At 41.1% G+C, this 23,797-nt stretch overlaps 1 protein-coding gene across 5 annotated transcripts in view; it reads left to right on the forward strand.

Annotated features, from left to right (window-relative positions):
* Nucleotides 1-23,575, forward strand: part of GXYLT1 (glucoside xylosyltransferase 1) — a 72,748-nt gene extending 49,173 nt beyond the window's left edge. For all 5 annotated transcript variants that reach the window (XM_077834061.1, XM_077834040.1, XM_077834045.1 and 2 more), the window contains 3 exons: nucleotides 16,054-16,177; nucleotides 16,535-16,707; nucleotides 22,787-23,575. In XM_077834061.1, the coding sequence (XP_077690187.1) occupies nucleotides 16,054-16,177; nucleotides 16,535-16,707; nucleotides 22,787-22,948 (459 nt within the window). In that variant the 3' untranslated portion in view covers nucleotides 22,949-23,575. The remainder of the gene's footprint in view (nucleotides 1-16,053; nucleotides 16,178-16,534; nucleotides 16,708-22,786) is intronic.
* Nucleotides 23,576-23,797: the final 222 nt, after the last annotated feature.

Genomic DNA, 23,797 nt, shown 5'->3' on the forward strand with positions numbered 1-23,797 from the left:
CAACCGACCATCTAGTTCAAGAACCTTTCTGTAGGGTTTGGTTTATTTAAATAACAAAAAATGCAAACCAAAATCAAATAAACTCAGAGTACCAATATGAGGCTTTCCCTGATTTTACCAGCTGGGAAGGGGGAGAACCTACCACCCATCACTTTTAATAGCTTTTCCTGACCACTGTTCAGCCCTTTTTCCACAGCTTCACAGTCCTTCCAAGCTGAGGCTCTCCCACTACCCCCCCAAGTTGGCACCTGCTCCTCTCAGACTTTCACAGACAGGTACAGAGAACCCTTTACTTTTTCTTGATTTCTCCTGTTTGTTGCCTTGCCTAAGAGGCAGGAAGCTTTGAGTATTTTCCTGTAGGTCCCATGACTAGGAACAAGTATGTGCCCTGCAACTAACTTCTTCCAGTTTTAAAGGGCCCCAGGGCCATAAGTTGCACTCTGGCATCTGTATATATGCCGCAAGGCCCATCATCCTATTAGATGACACTTACGCATCCCCTATTGACTTGGATTTCCGGAAGCTTAAGCTACTAAGGGATCCATCCCATGAGTGTGATTGTACACTGACAACTCTCTGGCCTGGTCTATACTCAGGGTTAGATCGATGTAAGCTGCCTTGTGTTGACCTAGAATTTGGAATTGTCTTCAGTTAAATTTGGCTCCTGCCAACATAAGTGCCTCCTTATGTCTATTTAGTAGCACCACCTTCCTCAGTCAGTCGATGTAATTAGGTCAATGCAGTGTCCGTGTATACACCGCGTTGCTTATGTTGACTGTTAATGGCTTTCAGGAACTCCCACAATGCCCCATGCTGACAAGACAATCGATACAAGCGCTCCTGGTGAGGATGCGCACCACCGACTAAAGGAGCCAAGTGTGCACAAATAAGCAATTTAATAACTCTGGTGGCTGTATGCTGATGTAAATTTGGTTGATGTAATTTTGTAGTGTAGATGTGGCCTCCAAGAACTACAGTTACCAATAAATAACCTTTCTTTCCTTTTCTCTTCGTCCTCACCACCCTTGTTCATGTGTTGGGGATTGGTCCTGCTTTGAGCAGGGGGTTGGACTAGATGACCTCCTGAGGTCCCTTCCAATCCTGATATTCTGTGATTCTATGTTGGTTGGGCAGTACTACTTAAATCCCATCTGTTAAGGTTAGAGAGACTGTTGGAGGGGGGAAGGCTTTCTGTTTTTTGCAGTGAACTAGAACACTCCCAGACTTGTTAGTCTATCCTTTCATATAGACCCTAGATTCCTTAATAGTCTGTATATGGTATTAATTCCAGTAATCCGAATTCCCTTTACAAGAAAATCATAATTATTGAAATCCACAGTTTTCCCCATGTAGCCCTGCGTTAGTTAATCATCTGCTAATAACTCCTCAACTAGCCTCTTAGTGCTAATCAACAGCTTTGTACTTTTAATGCTTAATATTTTGTAATTTAATACAGAATAAAAAAAATTAATGAGTTTACTGAAACACCAAAATTGTATTAAAACCACTGTGGACCTAATTGTAATACGATGTTGGTGTTTTAATAAATTTAGTAAAGTACAAAATATTAAGTAAACATCTTGTGTTTGTCTGTCTTTGTTTGTTTGAAGGACCATATGCTGTGGCCAGCAGTTGGAAGCTGTGAGCTTCTAAACAAGGTTTGAAATCTAGAAGCCTCAGTTCACTGGCTGAGCCTTGGTCAGGGGGTGGGGCTATCAAGGAGGCTAGGGCTTTATAAAACAGTGAGCAAGCAACCAGGGAGCTTTGTGAACAGTGGCCACTAACAGGGAGTTTCAAGAGGGAGTTGGGAAGGGGAGTGGGAAGGGGGCAAGGTACACTTGCCATTCTTTAAAATCTTTACACTAAATTATAATCAAAACTTCTTGATTTAAACAAAAACCCTATCATTAACCTAGGTAACGGTAGGAGAAAATGCAGGCAGAAGCCCAGCAGCAGAGTGGAGGCTATCCTGTTTGTTGCACTCAGTGTAGCATGTATGATTACCTGCCCTGTGGGCGGGTGGCATATGTGTGCATTCGGTGCAAGGAGCTCCTGGCCCTCAGAGACTGTGTACGGGCTTTGGAGGCCAGGGTAGCAGAACTGGAGGAGCTAAGGGAGGCAGAGAGGTATGTTGATGAGGCTTTCCGGGACACTAGATTTGTCCCACATCCGGTCAGACAGCCTCTGCATTGTGAAGGAGAGCAGTAAACGGGAACAGAGGGAAACCTTCCCATAGTTGGGACCCTCCTTCCAGGTGATGTTGGGGTATCCTCTCGCACTGAGGTTACCTCTCCGGGGGAGGGAACTCCAGTCATTAGGAAAAGGCAAGTGTTGTTAATAGGAGAGTCGATCATTAGAAACATAGATAGCTGGGTTTGTGATGACCGGGAGAACTGTGTGGTGACTTGCCTGCCTGGTGCGAAGGTTGCGGATCTCTCGAGGCATCTAGATAGACTTATGTGTAGTGCTGGGGAGGAGCCTGTGGTCATGGTACATGTAGGTACTGTTGCCGGCACCCAGTGCCGAGAGGCTGAACAACAGCTTGAGTTGGTTCGTTACCCGGTGTGCTACACCCAATAATCACAATGGGGTGGAGAAGCAGAAAAGTTTATTTGCAGCTGCAAAAAGGTACAGGGAGAATAAAATCTCAAATCCTGCACAACAGAGCAGGAAGTTTCACAGGCTTTTATACATCCTTTTTCCCAGCATACTTATCCAATAGCAAGCTGCCCCAAGTATCCATATAGCCAGCCAATCCAGTTCCCAGCTAGTTCCCTGGTTCTCTGTATCATTTGTTAAACTATACATAAAGCTGCTTTATTCAGCAATGTTCTTCCATATCTCCCCTGTTTGGCCTTGCTTAGTTTCAGGCAGTCTGACTCTGCAACATATTGTTGCAGATTCTCAGCATAACTGCTGTGTGTGCCTCCAGGCGGGGGGGGGCCAAGGACACTTGGGCCTAGTACGCAGAGCTGCTGCGAGTGCCTCCAGGCAGGAGGGGGGGCCAAGGACACCTGGGCCTAGTGCGAGGGGGCTTCATCGACACTCGTGGTCTTCCATCCCCTCGAGTTACCTAGTGGCCATGCCCCAGTGTCCCCAACAGTACCAGTGACGTAGGAGGGACATGATGGAGGCCAAATTTAGGCTGCTAGGAAAGAGACTGAAATCCAGGACCTCTACGGTGACATTCTCAGAAATGCTACAAGTTCCACGTGCAGGGCCAGGTAGGCAGGCAGAGCTTCAGAGTCTCAATGCGTGGATGAGACGATGGTATAGAGAGGAGGGGTTTAGATTTATTAGGAACTGGGGAAACTTTTGGAATAGGGGGAGCCTATACAGGAAGGATGGGCTCCACCTAAACCAAAGTGGATCCAGATTGCTGGTACTAAACATTAAGAAGGTTGCAGAGCAGTTTTTAAACTAATAGATGGGGGAAGGTCAATTGCTGCAGAGGCGCACGTGGATCAGACAGACACTTCTCTTAGAGGAGAGTCTATTGATAAAGATTCTCTAGGTTTTAGTCAGGAGGAGGGGATGAAAGAGGACAAAGTATGGGCCAGATCAGACGAGAAACATTCACATAAAGAATCTGACATATCATAAAAGAGCAGACAAATAAACAGTGACAAGTTTTTAAATTGCTTGTACACAAATGCTAGAAGTCTAAATAATTAGATGGGTGAACTAGAGTGCCTCGTGTTTAAAGCAGGATATTGATATAATAGGCATCCCAGAAACCTGGTGGAGTGAGGACAATCAATGGGACACAATCGTTTCGGGGTACAAAATATATCTGAAGGACAGAACAGGTTGTTGGGGGTTGCGGGGGAGTGGCACTATATGTGAAAGAAAATGTAGAATCAAATGAATCCACATGCCCTAACTGCAGGGTGCACTATGTGCAGAATCTCTATGGATAGTAATTCCATGCTTTAATAAGAATATAACAGTAGGGATCTATTATCGACCACCTGACCAGGACAGTGATAGTGACAATGAAATGCTAAGGGAGATTAGAGAGGCTATCAAAATAAAAAACTCAGTAATAGTGGCGGATTTCAGTTAACCCCATATTGACTGGGTACATGTCACCTAAGGACGTAATGCAGAGACAAAATTTCTCTGTACTTTAAATGACTGCTTTTTGGAGCAGCTGGTTCAGGAAGCTGCAAGGGGAGAGGCAAGTCTCAATCTAATCCTGAGTGGAGCGCAGGATCTGGTCCAAGAGGTAACTATAACAAGACCACTTGGAAATAGTGACCATGATATAACAACATTTAACATTCCTGTGGTGGGAAGAACACCCCAACAGCCCAGCACTGTGGCATTTAATTTCAGAAAGGGGAACTATGCAAAAATGAGGAGGTTAGTTAAACAGAAATTAAAAGGTACAGTGACTAGAGTGAAATCCCTACAAGCTGCATGGACACTTTTCAAAGACACCATAATAGAGGCTCAACTTAAATGTATACCTCAAATTAAAAAACACATTAAAAAACTAAAAAAGAGCCACCATAGCTTAACAACTACGTAAAAGAAGCAGTGAGAGATCTAAAAAGGCATCTTTTAAAAAGTGGAAGTCAAATCCTAGTGAGATAAATAGAAAGGAGCATAAACACTGCCAAATTAAATGTAAAAATGTAAATAAAAGCGAAAAAGGAGTTTGAAGAACAGCTAGCCAAAAACTCAAAAGGTAATACGTTTTTTAAGTACATCGGAAGCAGGAAGCCTGCTAAACAACCAGTGGGGCCCCTGGACAATTGAGATACAAAAGGAGCACTTAAAGACCATAGTCATTGCGGAGAAACTAAATGAATTCTTTGCTTCAGTCTTCACGGCTGAGGATGTTAGGGAGATTCCCAAACCTGAGCCGTCTTTTGTAGGTGACAAATCTGAGGAATTGTCACAGACTGAAGTGACACTAGAGGAGGTTTTGGAATTAATTGAGAAACTTAACAGTAACAAGCCACCGGGACCAGATGGCATTCACCCAAGAGTTCTGAAAGAACTCAAATGTGAAATTGCGGAACTATTAACTATGGTTTGTAGCCTGTCCTTTAAATCAGCTACTGTACCCAATGACTGGAAGATAGCTAATGTAATGCCAATATTTAAGAAGGGCTCTAGAGGTGATCCTGGCAATTACAGACAGGTAAGTCTAACGTCAGTACCGGGCAAATTAGTTGAAACAATAGTAAAGAGTAAAATTGTCAGACACATAGAAGAACATAAATTGTTAGGCAAAAGGCAACATGGTTTCTGTAAAGGGAGATAATGTCTTACTAATCTATTAGTTCTTTGAGGGGGTCAGCAAATATGTGGACAAGGGGGATCCAGTGGATATAGTGTACTTAAATTTCCAGAAAGCCTTTGACAAGGTCCCTCACCAAAGGCTTTTACATAAATTAAGTTGTCATGGGGTAAGAGGGAAGATCCTTTCATGGATTGAGAACTGGTTAAAGGACAGGGAACAAAGGGTAGGAATAAATGTTAATTTTCAGAATGGAGAGGGGTAACTCGTGGTGTTCCCCAAGGGTCAGTCCTAGGACCAATCCTATTCAACCTATTCATAAATGATCTGGAGAAAGGGGTGAACAGGGGTTTACAGTTTAGGGGTTACTAAACTGCTGAAGATAGTTAAGACCAAAGCAGATTGTGAAGAACTTCAAAAAGTGATTGGGCAACAAAATGGCAAATGAAATTTAATGTGGATAAATGTAAAGTAATGCACATTAGAAAAAATAACCCCAATTATACATACAATACGATGGGGGCTAATTTAGCTACAACTAATCAGGAGAAAGATCTTGGAGTCATCATGGATAGTTCTGTGAAGATGTCCACGCAGTGCACAGCAGCAGTCAAAAAAGCAAACGGGATGTTAGGAATCGTTAAGAAAAGGATAGAGAATAAGACTGAAAATATCTTATTGCCCTTATATAAATCCATGGTACACCCCCATCTTGAATACTGCGTACAGATGTGGTCCGCTTATCTCAAAGATATACTGGCATTAGAAAAGGTTCAGAGAAGGGCAACTAAAATGATTAGGCGTTTGGAACGGGTCCCATATGAGGAGAGATTAAAGAGGCTAGGACTTTCCAGTTTGGAAAAGAGGAGACTAAGGGGGGATATGATAGAGGTATATAAAATCATGAGTGGTGTGGAGAAAGTGAATAAGGAAAAGTTATTTACTTGTTCCCATAATATAAAAACTAGGGGCCACCAAATGAAATTAATGGGTAGCAGGTTTAAAACAAATAAAAGGAAGTTCTTCTTCACACAGTGCACAGTCAACCTGTGGAACTCCTTGTCTGAGGAGGTTGTGAAGGCTAGGAGTATAACAGTGTTTAAAAGAGAACTAGATAAATTCATGGAGGTTAAGTCCATTAATGGCTATTAGCCAGGCTGGGTAAGGAATGGTGTCCCTAGCCTCTGTTTGTCAGAGGTTGGAGATGGATGGCAGGAGAGAGATCACTTGATCATTACCTGTTCGGTTCACTCCCTCTGGGGCACCTGGCGTTGGCCACTGTCGGTAGACAGGGTACTGTGCTCGATGGACCTTAGGTCTGATCCAGTATAGCCATTCTTATGTTCTTATCAGCATTAATCCCTTTTTCCCCCATATTTCTGACCGTGAAACTGCTGCTCAAAATAACACTTCCATTTATCTGAATGGCCAGTTACCCAGAAGTTTTGGATATTAGGCAACTTGAGAAAACAGGAATGTACTATAGATGCTGAATATTACTGTTCTTATTTGACGTGTAGTTGTGGTCTCCCAGTTGTGTATTGTATAGTTCTTGAAGAAGCTCTTGACTGGAGCAGCAGTATGTGGAGTTTCCATTGGGGTAATAATCCTGCATTCTGATTGGTGTGCCTGCCTCCACTCTTAAGACTAGAATGCCTTTCTGCCCAGATTATCATTTCTTCTACACAGAGAATTAATGAGCACATGTAATTTAGCTCTTTTGCAATGGGAATCATAACTTTGACTGTCCTGGTTTTTGTGCATCTTCTCTGTAAACGCAGGAGCTATTGTAATACAAGTTAATATTTTTCCTATAAAGTTTAGTAAGTTGATATGGGTTTGTATTATACCTAACACAATAGGTCCCTAGGCACTGTTACAATACAAACAAATAACAATGTAAATATATTAGGTTAAACGAGTTTTTAAAGCTTTTTGTACTGCATTGTTTGACTGCGCAAATATGTGTGATGTAATCTCTGAAACATGTATGTTGCTTAATTTATTTTGACTTTGTATCACACACTCTCACTTCCAATATTAACAGAATTCAACTACATTAAATAGTACCTAACTTTTCAAATTAGAAGTGATCTTAAACAAGATACTGAGTTGGTGAAAAGGTGTCTAGTGACCGCCATTAATTCTGTTTTTAGATCATGATCAGAAAATGTGGGGTAAACCTAGAATATTAAAGAAACTTGTGGGAAGATACTAAATGGGGGGTGCAGCAAACAGCACTGAAGATGGAAAATAAAACAAAATTACCTAAAGAGATTAGAAACATGGACAGAAAATAGTTAATTGGTTTGGAAAAATGCAAGCAGATATAACTGAGGAAAAAACCTGAATGTGACAGTAAATGGAACATCAGATGAATTTGCAATCCAGTATTGCAAATAGTTTCACTGTTTTTGGATATGCAGAGTTATCCTGGCAAAAAAGAAGGGAGATAAGTCTGAGGCCATACTTGGAAGATTCTGTTCATTTCTATAAAGCTCAGTACTAGAAAAATTAAATTGGAAGGATTTAGAGAAAACTAACAATGATTAGAGAATTGGATCATTTAATATGCTTCAGAGTAGCAGCCGTGATAGTCTGTATCTGCAAAAAAAACAGGAGTACTTGTGGCACCTTACAGATGAACAAATTTATTAGAGCATAAGCTTTCGTGGGCTACAGCCCACTTCATCGGATGCATAGAAAGGAACATATAGTAAGAAGATTTTATATAAATAAAAATGTTCCATTCCGTGCATCTGATGTAGTCGGCTGTAGCCCACAAAAGCTTAAGCTCTAATAAATGTTAGTCTCTAAGGTGCCACAAGTACTCCTGTTCTTTTTTATATAAATAAAATCTTCTTACTATATGTTCCTTTCTATGCATCTGATGAAGTGTATACACATATACACACACATACAAAGAAGGTGGAAGTAGCCATACCAACTGTAAGAGGCTAATTAATTAAGATGAGCTATTATCAGCAGGAGAAAAAAACTTTTGTAGTGATAATCAAGATGGCCCATTTAGACAGTTGACAAGAAGGTGTGAGGATACTTAACATGGTGAAATAGATTGAATATGTGTAGTGACCCAGCCACTCCCAGTCTCTATTCAAACCCAAGTTAATGGTATCTAGTCTGCATATTAATTCAAGCTCAGCAGTTTCTCGTTGGAGTCTGTTTTCGAAGCTTTTCTTTTGCAAAATTGCCACCCTTAAATCTTTTACTGAGTGGCCAGAGAGGTTGAAGTGGTCTCCTACCGGTTTTTGAATGTTATGATTCCTGATGTCAGATTTGTGTCCATTTATTCTTTTGCATAGAGACTGTCTGGTTTGGCCAATGTACATGGCAGAGGGGCACTGCTGGCACATGATGGCATATATCACATTGGTAGATGTGCAGGTGAATGAGCCCCTAATGGCATGGCTAATGTGATTAGGTCCTATGATGGTGTCACTTGAATAAATATGTGGACAGAGTTGGCATTGGGCTTTGTTGCAAGGATAGGTTCCTGGGTTAGTGTTTTTGTTGTGTGGTGTGTGGTTGCTGGTGAGTATTTGCTTCAGGTTGCGGGGCGGTCTGTAAGTGAAGACTGGTCTGTCTCCCAAGATCTGTGAGAGTGAGGTATCATTTTTCAGGATAGGTTGTAAATCTTTGATGCGCTGGAGAGGTTTTAGTTGGGGGCTGAAGGTGATGCCCAGTGGTGTTCTGTTATTTTCTTTGTTGGGCCTGTCTTGTAGTAGGAGACTTCTGGGTACTCTTCTGGCTCTGTCAATCTGTTATCACTATTATCACTACAAAAGTTTTTTTCTCCTGCTGATAATAGCTCATCTTAATTAGTCTCTTACAGTTTGTATGGCAACTTCCACCTTCTGCGTGTGTGTGTGTATGTGTATAATAATCTTCTTACTATATGTTCCATTCCGTGCATCCGATGTAGTCGGCTGTAGCCCATGAGAGCTTATGCTCTAATAAATGTTAGTCTCTAAGGTGCCACAAGTACTCCTGTTCTTTTTATTTTATATGCTGTTAACCTATTCCCCCATAATTTTTTCCATCCAAGGTTTTTTCTTGTCAAAGGAAGGAGAGAATGGATGGCAGGTTTCTCCACTTTGTCCCTAATAATTCTTTCCCTCAAGGATTTCTAGCATTTAGACACCATCAGTAATTCTAATAACTAGGGCTGTCAAGCGATTAAAAAAATTAATCGCGATTAATCATTCTGTTAATAATAGAACACCATTTATTTAGATATTTGTGGATGTTTTCTACGTTTTCAAATGTATTGATTTCAATTACAATACAGAATACAAAGTGTACAGTATTCTTTATTTTTATTACAAATATTTACACTGTAAAAAAAACAGAAGAAATAGTATTTTTCAATTCACCTAATACAAATACTGTACTGCAATCTCTTTATCATGAAAGTTGAACTTACAAATGTAGAGTTATGTACAAAAACCCCCTGCATTCAAAAAGAAAACAATGTAAAACTTTAGAGCCTACAAGTCCAATCTGTCCTACTACTTGTTCAGCCAGTCACTCAGGCAAACAAGTTTGTTTACATTTGCAGAAGATAATGCTGCCTGCTTCTTGTTTACAATGGTACCTAAAGGTGAGAACAGGTGTTTGCATGGCACTGTTGTAGCCGGCATCGCAAGATATTTGCATGCCAGATGCGCTAAAGATTCATATGTGCCTTCATGCTTCCACCACCATTCCAGAGGACATGCATACATGCTGATGATGGGTTCTGCTTGATAATGATCCAAAGCAGTGCAACCAGGTGACATGTTCATTTTCATCATCTGAGTAGGATGCCACCAGCAGAAGGTTGATTTTCTTTTCTGGTGGTTTGGGTTCTGTGGTTTCCGCATCTGAGTGTTGCTCTTTTAAGATTTCTGAAAGCATGCTCCACACTTCATCCCTCTCGATTGGGGATGAAGTGTGGTTTTGGAAGGCATTTCAGTTTCTTAAATCTCGAGTCGAGTGCGATAGCTATCTTCAGAAATCTCACCCTGGGATCTTCTTTGCATTTTGTCAAATTTACAGTGAAAGTGTTCTTAAAATGAACATGTGCTGGGTCATCATCCGAGACTGCTATAACATGAAATATATGGCAGCATGTACGTAAAACAGCAGGATACATACAATTCTCCCCCAAGGAGTTCAATCACAAATTTAAATAACACATTACTTTTTAATGAGCGTCGTCAGCATAGAAGCATGTCCTCTGGAACGATGGCTGAAGCCTGAAGAATGTCATGAATCTTTAGAGCATCTGGCATGTAAATATCTTGCAATGCCAGCTATAACAGTGCCATGCGAATGCCAGTTCTCACTTTCAGGTGACATTGTAATTAAGAATTGGCAGCATTATCTCCTGTAAATGTAAACAAACTGGTTTCTCTTAGTGATTGGCTGAAGAAGAAGTAGGACTGAGGACTTGTAGGCTCTAAAGTTTTACATTGTTTTCTTTTTGAGTAAAGTTATGTAACCAAAAAACCCTACATTTGTGAGTTGCACTTTCATGATGAAGAGATTGCATTACAGTACTTGTATGAAGTGAATGAAAAATACTGTTCTGTTTATCATTTTTACAATGCAAATATTTGTAATAAAAATCATATAAAGTAAGCACTGTACACTTTGCATTCTGTGTTGTAATTGAAATTGATATATTTGAAAATATAGAAAAACATCCAAAATATTTAATAAATTTCAGTTGGTATTCTATTGTTTAACAGTGCAATTAATCACTATTAATTTTTTTTTAGTTAATCGCGTGAGTTAACTGCAATTAATCGACAGTCCTACTAATAACTAACGGTAGAGGTAGTACCACTGTCTAACAGAACTTGTGCTACCAGAGATTTGTGAATGAAACTGTGCACTATAATCTGCCTTATTTGTCTGTTTTTCAGGAAAAAGTTATAGACTTCAATACTACCAGTGCCACTCCAATCAAATGGAAGTTGGAGGAGGTTGGGGTCCCCTCCTTCTCTCCCGATATACATTTATGGGCTACTCTTAGGATCTGTTTCATTCTCCTTTGTCTCTCTCATGACAGTTATCATTGGGACTGTTTGAGCTAGTTTTAAAAACATTCTCAACTCTCTCTAAGTATCAAGCCTAAATTTAAACCTCAGCATATCTCCACAGATGTTAGTGCATTGTAGGTAATGTGATTAAAGTGAATGAGTTTTCTCCATTTCCTTTGGGGCTGTTACTCAGTTGAATAGATCTGACTATTAAGAGGTTTTACTTGATAATTAGTATACATTTTCTTTTCCTTAATGGCATCCCACCAATCTTAATGATACCCCCCACCCCCCGGACTATGATAAACTATTCCTCCCCAGCCCTGTCGTCTACGCTCTTCAAATACTTGTAAACAGTCATAGATTCATAGTCTTTTTTTTAAAGACCAAAAGGGAGTGTTGTGATCATAAACCCAGAACTCCTACATAATACAGGCCATAAGGTTTCCCTGGCTTAATTCGTGCGTCAAATCCAAGAACATTTCTTTTCAAAGTCATTATTTGGTAAAAATGTACAAATTTAGTTTTTAATCTTTTCTCATAAATCAGTCATTTCAGCCACTGACTCTCTAATTTCTGCGTTTGAGTGATCTCTTAATTCCTTTCAGTTTGTCAACATCTTTAAAATGTCAATCCTAAAATGAGCACAGTATTCTAAGAGCAACTAAGCGTCTCTGATTCTTGACATAGTGTGTCTGAATACACAGCCCAAAATCTAATTTTTTTTGGCTATCGTATGCAGTTGTAATCGGACTTCTAAATTTATTGTCCACTATCATTAAGACTACATTTTAGTCAAGGGTATTTTTTAGTAAATGTCATGGACGGGTCATGGATTGTGTGTAAAAACAAAACAAAAAAACTATGGCCTGTGACCTGTCCATGACTTTTACTAAAAATACCAGTGACTAAAACTTGCGGGGGGGTTGGCAGGACCAGCAGGCTTCCTACCTGGCTTTGTGCCTCCCCCCAGTAGCAGTGTATGGGAGGGGACAGGGGATTGGGGTGAGGTAGGCTTTGGGTGGCACTTACCTGGGGGGCTCCCCGGAAGCAGCAACATCCCCCTTGCTCAGTTGCTAGGCGGAGGCGTGGCAAGGCAGCTCTGTGCGCTGCCTCTGCCTGCAGGCACCACCCCCGCAGCTCCCATTGGCCATCTCCCAGCCAATAGGAGCTGTGGGGAAGGTGCCCTGGGCAGAGGCAGTGTGCAGAGCTGCCTGGCCATGTTTCTGCCTAGCAGCTGAGCGAGGGGGATGTTGTTGCTTCTGGGGGGCTCCCCAGGTAAACACCTCCCAGAGCCTGCCTCACCCCAGCCCGTGCCCCTACCCTCTCCCACACCAAGTCTCTTCTGCTGGTGGGAGGGAGGGCGTGGTGGCCTGAGACTGCCCCAGCAGCAGCCGGTGAGCCTGGCGCAGGGGCTGCCTGAGCCAGGCGCAGTGGCTGCCGCAAAAGTCACAGAATCTGTGACCTCCATGACAAACTCACAGCCTCAACTATCATCCATAGATATTTTTTCAGTGTAGTCCCTTCTGTGTTTCTCCCTTCTGTTGAGCATGTTTCAAATTACTTTTCTGTGTTGAATCTTATTTTTTCCTGCCCATATGTGTCTAGGTAACTTTTAGATATCTCTGTCCTTGTGGATGTTGGCAAGACCCTCAATTAGTATAATTTGTGTAAACATGCTATTTGCCTGCCTTTATGGACAAATAATGAGAATGTTAGGTCCCCACAGATCCCACTCCCCACTCTTTTTCTCTGTCCAAATTGGTATATTATTGTCCTTTGTTTAGGATTCCACCTATTTTTTATAGTGCTCAGATCCAAAGTAGCTTGATCTTCTTCTTACAGCTAGTTGTCCCCTTTATTTTGTTAAATTTCTTTTCCTTTATTAATCCGCACAGTTTCTCTTGACCTCTTACTATTTACTTATTCCTTATCTAACTTTTTCACACTTAGCCTAAAACAACTGAACAATACACTAAAATGTACCATTGAGAAGAATTTTGCATTGGCAAGAAGGTGAATTGGTGACTCAACAAGTCTTTCCATTCTTACCATCTTATTTTTTTTCCTACCACTTCTGTGTGTGTGTGCTTCTTTTTTGAGACCTGTTCTTGTAATTTGCCCACAGTTCAATCTGCTGTCTTTTTAGAAGTAGCCCATTTCACCTGTTTTTTCACAACTATTTGAGAAAAGGACTTGCTGCTATACAAGCACCATCTTCTCATTCACCAGCCTTTTCCACCATACCTTTAGGTACCCTCTCTGCAACTGTTTTTGGACTTAAGAATGCAGTAGTCTTTGAGGTTCTGTTCTTTAGTTTGCTTCACAGTTTCTTAAACATAGTCCCCTGAACCTCATTTGCTGAACTGGAATCCCTATTTAGCAGTATGATGAAAGATTCCAGATCTTGAAGTTTTGAAGGAATGATCAATATCCTATTTAGAGAACAGGAACCCACTAGTATAGGCAAAAAGGCTGTAGGTCAATACCTCCCAAGTTGGAGGTTGAGCCAAAGTGTGCCTGAGGAAAGGTATAGGACTCACACTCATTGTAAGTGTGCTGCTTATAAAGATGCAGTTTATTCCTTGAAAGTCACCACCTCTGTTCTTGCTCTAGTTCAGGACTGTGGGAGCATCTTAGAAGTACAGGTCTGCAGATTCAGTTGGCAAGCAGCCTGTAATCCAGGTTTCTCTTCTCTGTTCCTATGTCCTTCAACTCATCTGGGGGTGGCATCAATGAGTGCCCTTACCCTCAGTGTCATATATATAATCTGATGAGCAGGACTACAGGATGGAGTAATAGAGCTGCTGGGAGTCAGTGGGGAAGGAAAAATCAGCAAAACAAATGAAAGCACACCAGAAAAAATAGGAAGAAAAAAAATACACAGGAAAAATGAACAGACCCAAAAAGGAGAATCAGAGTAAATGAATGGGGAAAAAAGGAAAGACTGTGGCAACTGTATGAGGGCATAGTGTGAGGGGAACAGAAAGCAACACATTCATTCACTAATCCATCCCCAATGGGTGGCTGAAACAGAAAAATTTGGAAACTACTGCAGTAGCTTATTATTGAGTATGTTTGACACTACCCATTATTTGTTCATATATTCGTATGCATAGTATCAGATTTGGTATTTATATTCTTGTGCTGAAGTTTGTTTAGCTGGCAGGAATTAAACTATATCTCTTTCTCCATCTAGATTCAGTTCTAGGTGTGTAATCAAAGATTACTTTAACCTTGAAATCAACGTAGCAGTAGAAAGGCTATTGTAACCCGACCATATAACGTAAGGGTGCTCATCACCCTTGTTGAGGATTTTCTCCTCCTGATTTATATCCGCATCTCTTTGCATCCCCTCTCCGTTCACTTGCTTGAAGTGGAAAGTATTGAGTGAGCAGTCTCTGCCTTAACCCTGCCCCACCTCATCTAGAGTCTCAGTCTGAGCAACATTACTCAACGAAACACCTCTGAGCTAGGAGAATTTTCCTCCGCCTTACACTGGAAATTTGAGGTTCAAGAGTGTGATTTTTGATTAAATTTCACCCTCAGAGAAGGTGAATTACAGCAAATGACACTATGGAACACCAAATCAGATGTCTAAATTTTGTCATTTGTAGGTATCAAAATTAGGTACAAAATTGTGACCCAGTTTGAGATCTGACAATTGGGATTTACACTAGTGTTGTAAAATCTGGCATGTGGGGCCATCACCCATGGTTCGATATTGCTTTATGTTGTAATTAGCTTTCCATTATTTGTTCTGTACTTGGCATTTAGTAATTTTGGGAAGAATATATGTTCCTCAGATGTAACAAGTTGTCAAAACCCTCCCTGGTTTAAATCCAAAATTCAACTCAACTTTAACTGTAGAACCACTGCTTCTTCTGTGATCCCTGTCTTTACAATCTTCTCGCACTCTCCAGCTTTAATTCTTCGAAGTATTCATTTGAATCTACAGGTGAAGAGTTTGTGTAGTTACTTTTCTAGATCAAGTTACAGTGCCATAATTAAGAATTAGTTATAAGTTAATATTTAATAAGATTGATTCAGTGAAAAACCTTAATTTTATACACTTGTGCAATCATTTTATAAATCTTTCACAGCAGTTTTTATGTGGGAAATCTAGCCAATTCAAAGTTAATCAAGACTTTTGTTTTGAAATCAATTTTTAAAAAATTTCTTTTCATCCTGTAGCTCAAAACCTGGTCTCTGAATGATGTCTGCTTCATTCATATCTAACAAGGCTTCAGCCCCAGTACAATACTCTCTCTCATTAATGTTAGAAAAACTGCTTGAGGTATGGGTTTTGAGGAGAGACTGAGAAATCTGAAGTACAATTTAAAATATCTTGCACAGCCTTATGCAGAATTTTCTATTAGAATAGATTGTGTTTGATTCCATTAATCCATAGCAAAGGGTACTTTTTTGTTTCTTGGTATTGTTTGTGTGTAAGGCACTTTCTAGGGGAAATAATGCATGGTCACAAATGAGAAATTACTACTTTATTTTATATGGTAATTGAGAGGAGGGGATGAACAAAGTTGCAAAAGTTGCCAACTAATATTTTCAAGAGAAACAAGGCATAATCTGAGACTTATTGGACTTGGATGTAATTTGATTTTCATGAAGTATGAAAAACATGTTTAGAAGAAAAATCCTATGCAATTTCAGGGATTCCAGTTTTGAAAAGCAGATTACTGGGATTCTTTGATTTCTTTTTTGACTTAGTTCTAATATTTTGTTTTTTTAAAATAGAATGATATGACAACTGCTCGGCTACAGTGGGGAGAAATTCTTATGCCATTGCTCAAAAAATATAAACTAAACATAACGTGGGGTGATCAAGATCTGTTGAATATTATGTTTTTTCATAATCCAGGTATGTCTCTTTCTCTGTTTAACTTTGATAATGTTTCACACTACCACTGTAAGATATTAATCTTGTATTTAGTTTCTAAATGCAGAAAACGCTGCCCTTTTCAGCATTTTCAATGGATATGTTCCAGATAGCTTTTGTTTATGCCTTTTAAAAAATGATCTTTATGTTGCTTTTGAGAGATGATTTAGTCCAAAATAGATTTGTTGTATTGATGCTAATTATTTCAAATATAATTGTATACAAAAATTTTAACACAATCTTTGCAAGATGTTACCTTACCAAGAAAAATTGATTAAATTTTTGCTCTCTCCCAAAGAGTTTTGTTGTGAACTGTGTACTGTATATTTTTCTGAACAGAGAGCCTTTTTGTCTTTCCCTGCCAATGGAATTACCGTCCTGACCACTGCATTTATGGAAGCAATTGTAAGGAAGCTGAAGAAAAAGGAATATTTATTCTTCATGGTAACAGGGGTGTTTACCATGATGATAAACAACCAACTTTTAGGGCTATATATGAAGCAATAAAGAAAGTAAGTAACTGTGTAAACTACAGTCATCCATATCTTGTGTAGAATTATTTAGAAAACTTATCTGCTAAAGTTTAACATGTTAGGACATTGGCACTTTTTCTTGTATTAATACCTCACCTTTATCAATTCTAGATAATTAACATAGTAACACTAACGAAACACAGTAACAGTAACGAAAGCTTATGCTCAAATAAATTTGTTAGTCTCGAAGGTGCCACAAGTACTCCTTTTCTTTTTGCGAATACAGACTAACACGGCTGCTACTCTGAAACTTTTTAATGATTTCCAGTTCAGCTGGACTTCAGGCTTGGTTTTATGACAAAATAGAAATAGAATTGTTCATTGTACTTTGGAACTAACATTTTAGGTTATTCAAGAATTATGATCAGTTTGGAATCTAAGAGTATGTCTACACTATGAAATTAGGTCGATATTATAGAAGTCGATTTTTAGAAATCGATTTTATACAGTCGATTGCGTATGTCCACACTAAGCGCATTAAGTCGGCGGAGTGCGTCCTCACTACCGTGGCTAGCATCGACTTACGGAGGGTTCACTGTGGGGCAACTATCCCACAGTTCCCATAGTCTCCGCCGCCCACTGGAATTCTGGGTTAAGTTTTGCCTGATGGGGCAAAAACATTGTCGCGGGTGGTTTTGGGTACATGTCAGTCCGCCTCCCTCCGTGAAAGCAACGGCAGACAATCGTTTTGTGCCTTTATTCCATGTGGACTCCATACTGCTTTCAGCAGACAGTGCAGTAGGACTGCTAACTGTCATCCATCGCTTCTGCTGCAACTCTGCTCTGCTGCTATTGTCTCAATAGTGAATTTCTCCATGTTGTCTGTTATGGGCTCCCAGGTACATGTGTTCTTGGGAAATGTGCGTGGTGCTAACAGTCATCCTCCACCGCTTCTGCTGCAACTCTGCTTTGCTGCTTTCATGAATCCACCTCGCAGGTCCTCTTGTAGTTCTCTATAAATATCTATTCTCGTGGCATCTGTCGTCAGCCACCGCTTCTGCTGCAACTCTGCGCTCCTGCAGATGCCATACCACGGCAAGCATGGAGCCCGATCAGATCACTGCGGCAGTTATGAGCATTGTAAACATCTCGCGCGTTATCCTGCAATATGGGCAGAACCAGAACCTGCAAGAGGAGGCAACCGCAGCACGGTGACGAGAGAGATGAGGACATGAACACAGACTTCTCTCAAAGTACGGGCCCCGGCAATTTGGACATCCTGGTGGCAGTGGGGCAGGCTCATGCCGTGGAAAGCTGATTCTGGGCTTGGGAAATAAGCACAGACTGGTGGGACCGCATAGTGTTGCAGGTCTGGGATGATTCCCAGCGGCTGCGAAACTCTCGCATGCGTAAGGGCACTTTCATGGAACTTTGTGACTTGCTTTCCCCTGCCCTGAAGTGCAAGAATACCAAGATGAGAGCAGCCCTCACAGTTCACAAGCAAGTGGCGATAACCCTCTTGAAGCTTGCAATGCCAGACAGCTACCGGTCAGTCAGGAATCAATTTGGAGTGGGCAAATCTACTGTGGAGGCTGCTGTGATCCAAGTAGCCAACGCAATCACTGAGCTGCTGCTATCAAGGGTAGTGACTCTGGGAAATGTGCAGGTAATAGTGGATGGTTTGCTGCAATGGGATTCCCTAACTGTGGTGGGGTGATAGACGGAACACATATCCCTATCTTGGGACCGGACCACCTTGGCAGCCAGTACGTAAACCGCAAGGGGTACTTTTCAATGGTGCTGCAAGCTCTGGTGGATCACAAGGGACGTTTCACCGACATCAACGTGGGATGGCCGGGAAAGGTACATGATGCTCGCATCTTCAGGAACTCTGGTCTGTTTGAACAGCTGCAGGAAGGGACTTACTTTCCATACCAGAAAATAACTGATGGGGATGTTGAAATGCCTATAGTTATCCTTGGGGACTCAGCCTCCCTCTTAATGCCATGGCTCATGAAGCCATACACAAGCACCCTGGACAGTAGTAAGGAGCTGTTCAACTACAGGCTGAGCAAGTGCAGAACGGTGGTAGAATGTGCATTTGGACGTTTAAATATGCGCTGGCGCAGTTTACTGCCTCGGTTAGACCTCAGCGAAACCAATATTTCCACTGTTATTGCTGCTTGCTGTGTGCTCCACAATATCTCTGAAAGTAAGGGGGAGACATTTATGGCAGGGTGGGAGGTTGAGGCAAATCGCCTGGCCGCTGATTACGCGCAGCCAGACACCAGGGCGATTAGAAGAGCACAGCAGGATGCTCTGTGCATCAGAGAAGCTTTGAAAACCAGTTTCATGACTGGCCAGGCTACGGTGTGACAGGTCTGTTTGTTTCTCCTTGATGAAAACCCACCCCCTTGGTTCACTCTACTTCCCTGTAAGCCAGCCGCCCTCCCCCCTTTGATCACCGCTTGCAGAGGCAATAAAGTCATTGTTGTTTCAAAATCATGCATTCTTTATTAATTCATTACACAAATAGGGGGATAACTGCCAAGGTAGCCCGGGAGTGGTGGGGGAGGAGGGAAGCACGGGGTGGGGTGGTGGATGAGGGGAGGAGGGAAGGACAAGGCCACGCTGCACTTCAAAACGTATGAAATGCCAGCCTTCTGTTACTTGGGCAGTCCTCTGTGGTGGAGTGGTTGGGTGCCCAGTCTCACCCCCCACATTCTTGGGCAGCTGGGTGGGAGGCTATGGAACTTGGGGAGGAGGGTGCGCGGTTACACAGGGGCTGCAGCGGCGGTCTGTGCTCCTGCTGCCTTTCCTGCAGCGCCACCAGATGCTGGAGCATATCAGTTTGATCCCCCAGTAGCCTCAGCATTGCCTCCTGCCTCCTCTCCTCATGCTGCCGCCATCTCTCGTCTTCCCTTTCATCCGCAACCTTTCATCTCACTCGTCCCTCCCGTCCTCGCGTTCATTTTTTGCTTTCCTGGACTCTGCCATTGTTTGCCTCCACGCATTCTGCTGAGCTCTTTCAGTGGAGGAGGACTGCATGAACTCAGAGAATATTTCATTGCGAGTGTGGTTTTTTTTCACCGCCTTATCTGCGCTAGCCTCTGGGACGGAGATGATAGGGGGAACATTGAAACATTTGCAGCTGCAGGAGGAAAAAAAGGGAGAGTAGTATTTAAAAAGACACATTTTAGAGAACAATGGGTAGACTTTTTCATGGTGAACCAAGCTGTTAACATTACATAGCACATGTACTTTCTGTACAAGTTCACACTTTGCCTCTTATATTGAGGGCCTGTTGGTTTGGTGTGAGAGATCACACATGAAGGGCCGGGCAACAGAATTCGGCTTATAGGCAGCCATGGTAAGCCACAGTCTTTCGGCTTCTTCAACCTTCATCACATGTGGGAATGGTTTCAAACAGCAGCACCCTCCTTTCCTATACCATAAAAGGAGGGGCTGAGGTTTTCGGGTTGATGTGCAGCACAAACGCAACTAACCCCCCTCCCCTCCCAGTTCTCTGGGATGATCGCTTCACCCCTCCTCCCATTGCGTGACTAGTATCAGGGAGATCCCTGCCAGCCAAACGCGAACACCTCAGTGTAAACGCCCCACCCCAACCCACTACCGCGTGGCTAAAAGTGGGGATGATTTCTTTTAAGCCACAGGCAAACAGCCCAGCAAGAACAGCCACCTCTGAATGTCCCCTTAATAATGTCTCTGGAGGATTTCAGCTACATCCCCAGACACATTAACAGACTTTTCCAGTAGCTGCACTGGCCGTGAATGTATCCCAAGTCTTCAGGGCAAATTAATCAGTAAACACGCTTGCTTTTAAACCACGTATGATATTTACAAAGGTACACTCACCAGAGGTTACTTCTCCGGCTTCATGGTCCGGGAGCCCGCCTTGGGAGGGTTGGGAGGGTATTTGCTCCAGGGTGATAAACAGTTTCTGGCTGTCGGGGAGAACGGTTTCTCCGCTTGCCTATTGTGTGCTATCCTCCTCCTCCTCCTCATGTTACTCTTTCCCAAAATCTTCATCCCTGTTGTGTGAGACTCCCCCCTTGCAGGTGTCCACAGACTGGGGTGGGGTAGTGGTAGGGGCACCCCCTAGAATTGCATGCAGCTAATCATGGAAGCGGCATGTCTGGGGCTCTGACTCGGAGAGGCTGTTTGTCTCTTTGGTTTTTTGGTAGGCTTGCCTGAGCTCCTTAATTTTCATGCAGCACTGCTGCGGGTCCCTGTTATAGCCTCTGTCCATCATGCCCTTGAAGATTTTTTCAAATATTTTGGCATTTTGTCTTTTGGAACGGAGTTCAGATAGCATGGATTCATCTCCCCATATAGCGATCAGATCCAGTACCTCCTGTTCGGTCCATGCTGGAGCTCTTTTGTGATTCTGGGACTGCATAGTCACCTCTGCTGATGAGCTCACCACTCTGGCCAAACAGGAAATGAAATTCAAAAGTTCCTGGTGCTTTTCCTGTGTACCTGGCTAGTGCATCTGAGTTGAAAGTGCTGTCCAGAGCGGTCCCAATGGAGCACTCTGGGTTAGCTCCCGGAGGCCAATACTATCGAATTGCATCCACAGGACTCCAAATTCGACCTGGCGATGTTGATTTCAGCTCTAATCCCCTCATTGGGGAGGAATAGATTTTAAGAGCCCTTTAAGTCGACAAAAATGGCTTCGTTGTGTGGACGGGTGCAGGGTTGAATCAATCTAACACTGTTAAATTCGACCTAAACTCATAGTGTAGACCAGGGCTAAGACGTATTCTGTAACTGCACTAGATTTATTAAAAGACCTTCTGCTGAGACTTATAACAGTTGAACACAAATATTTAAAGAACCATATAATATTTATTTGTATTAGTATAATTCCCTCAAACCAACAGAGATTGCGGTTCCATTGTGCTAAGCATTATACAAACAGAGTAGGAGAAATTCCCTGTCCCAAAGGGAATGTTCATAGTACCATACAATTGTTAAAATTTTATTGTAGGCATACTTTGCCCACTGGAAAACAAATACCTGTATTTTTGTATCATATTGTGATCTGTTTTGTATGCTAGGCATATTAATATGTAGTTATCACTTTAAATGCATGCAAGTTTCTCTTCTAAGCACAATGGATTCTTTTTTATTCTGCAAATAAGGCTTCCAATAAAGTATTTATCACTACATCAGTATATTCACTGAAGAGCTGTAAAAAGTAGCGTTGATACACATTTTAATGTAGCACACTATCTTGTATATGACCTTCGAAAATCAGTAGTATATTTTAATGGCACTTTATTGCAGGTTGTCATATGGATATAAAAATGAAGAAAAGTAATTTCAGGGGACTGAAAATACACTACACAGAAAATTTGTTCCCATAAAAATAAGATTCTTTGTTTCCTTTGAGCATTGTCAAAAAGAAAAAAAAATCTCCTTTTTATTTATGATACCATTTGGTTTATGAATATTCCACAAAAAGTATATAAAACAGTGCTGATCTGATGGTTAAGATTAGCAAAATTATTCTGGTTTTGCAAATAATTTGTATCATATCTCTTATGAAAAAATATAACTGAATTAATTATTGTATTTTTACTTTATGTTCATGTTAAACACAATATATGCTTGACATTCATTCAATTTAATGAAATTGTTGTGTCTATTGGTACTATAGATTATCCGTCGTGCTGTTGATTCACTGTCACTCCAAAGAATTGTAATTTTTAAAGAAGTTCATTTAGACTGGGATAATTATAAATTTTTCAAGCCAAAGGTGAGATGCAGTAGGCATGTGATCCTCATGTGACCAACCCATGAATTGTTAGGTCGTTAAAGCTTATTTTTAATTTGCTTGGGTGGGTTAGTATGTTGATTTTGTATTTTGTCTAAGCAATATTTGAGAGATGACTTTTTCATGTTGTATTCAGAACAAGCTGTGCAAAGTTTTTACTAGCCTTAGAGCATCAAGTAACTATATTTATGCAGTAACTTTTGTGTTTCACAATAATGATGGAAGGCATTTTCATAACACTCTAGCTTCTTTGAAAAAAAGGAATATTGTTCTTGCACATGACCTTAATGTCACTTCTCATTTATTTCCCCTCTTTAGTATTCCTTTGGCGATGACCTGGTTAATTTCCTGTTACAGCCCCTAGAACTGGAACTGCAGAAGACAATGCATACATACTGTGGAAGAATATACAAAGTGTTCATAAAGCAGCTAACAAAAAGTATAAGAGATATTTATGATAGAAGATCAAAGGGAAGTTGATTCTTACTACAAACTCACAAAACTATTTAATTTAAACAAAGACAGAATATATAAAATGTATGAAGGATGTTCATGCAAGAAATATAATATTGTGTGCGCCCAGGTAAATGTTTACCAGTGTAGATAAAATGAAGAAACTTCATATTATGAAGAATACAAACACTTTCCTGCGAAGAAGATATTTTTAATCTTTTAATCACTGTTAATTTTCATTCCAGTTCTAGTGAATATGGGAGTTACTGGCTGTTCTAGTCGGTTTTTTATTCTGCATAATTCAGTTGTCTGTCATACTCAAATGGGTAAAACAGAAATGAAGATAGATCTATTGGTAGAATGTACCTCATACATTATCTATGATTCTGCTAAACTGTGAATGTAGCAATAATTGAGTCAGCACTAACCTCACTTTAAAAGTGTGAGAACAAAGTTGTTTACAAGGGCAGAAGTTATTCTGTTTTCAAAGAAATGTGATGTAACCATTGACAATCTGTATGTGCCTTTAGATGTGTTCATCTCCTATATGTTAAAATATTGTTTTGACAATCGTGTTTCATATTTTAGATGTAAACTGCACATTATAAACAAGAAAAGGAGTACTTGTGGCACCTTAGAGAATAACCAATTTATTTGAGCATAAGCTTTCGTGAGCTACAGCTCACTTCATCGGATGCATACTGTGGAAAGTGTAGAAGATCTTATTATATACACACAAAAAGCATGAAAAAATACCTCCTCCCACCCCACTCTCCTGCTGGTAATAGCTTATCTAAAGTGACCACTCTCCTTACAATGTGTATGATAATCAAGGTGGGCCATTTCCAGCACAAATTCAGGTTTTCTCACCCCCCC

This window comes from Eretmochelys imbricata, chromosome 1 (assembly GCF_965152235.1).
Source record: "Eretmochelys imbricata isolate rEreImb1 chromosome 1, rEreImb1.hap1, whole genome shotgun sequence".
NCBI classification, from domain to species: Eukaryota; Metazoa; Chordata; order Testudines; family Cheloniidae; genus Eretmochelys; species Eretmochelys imbricata.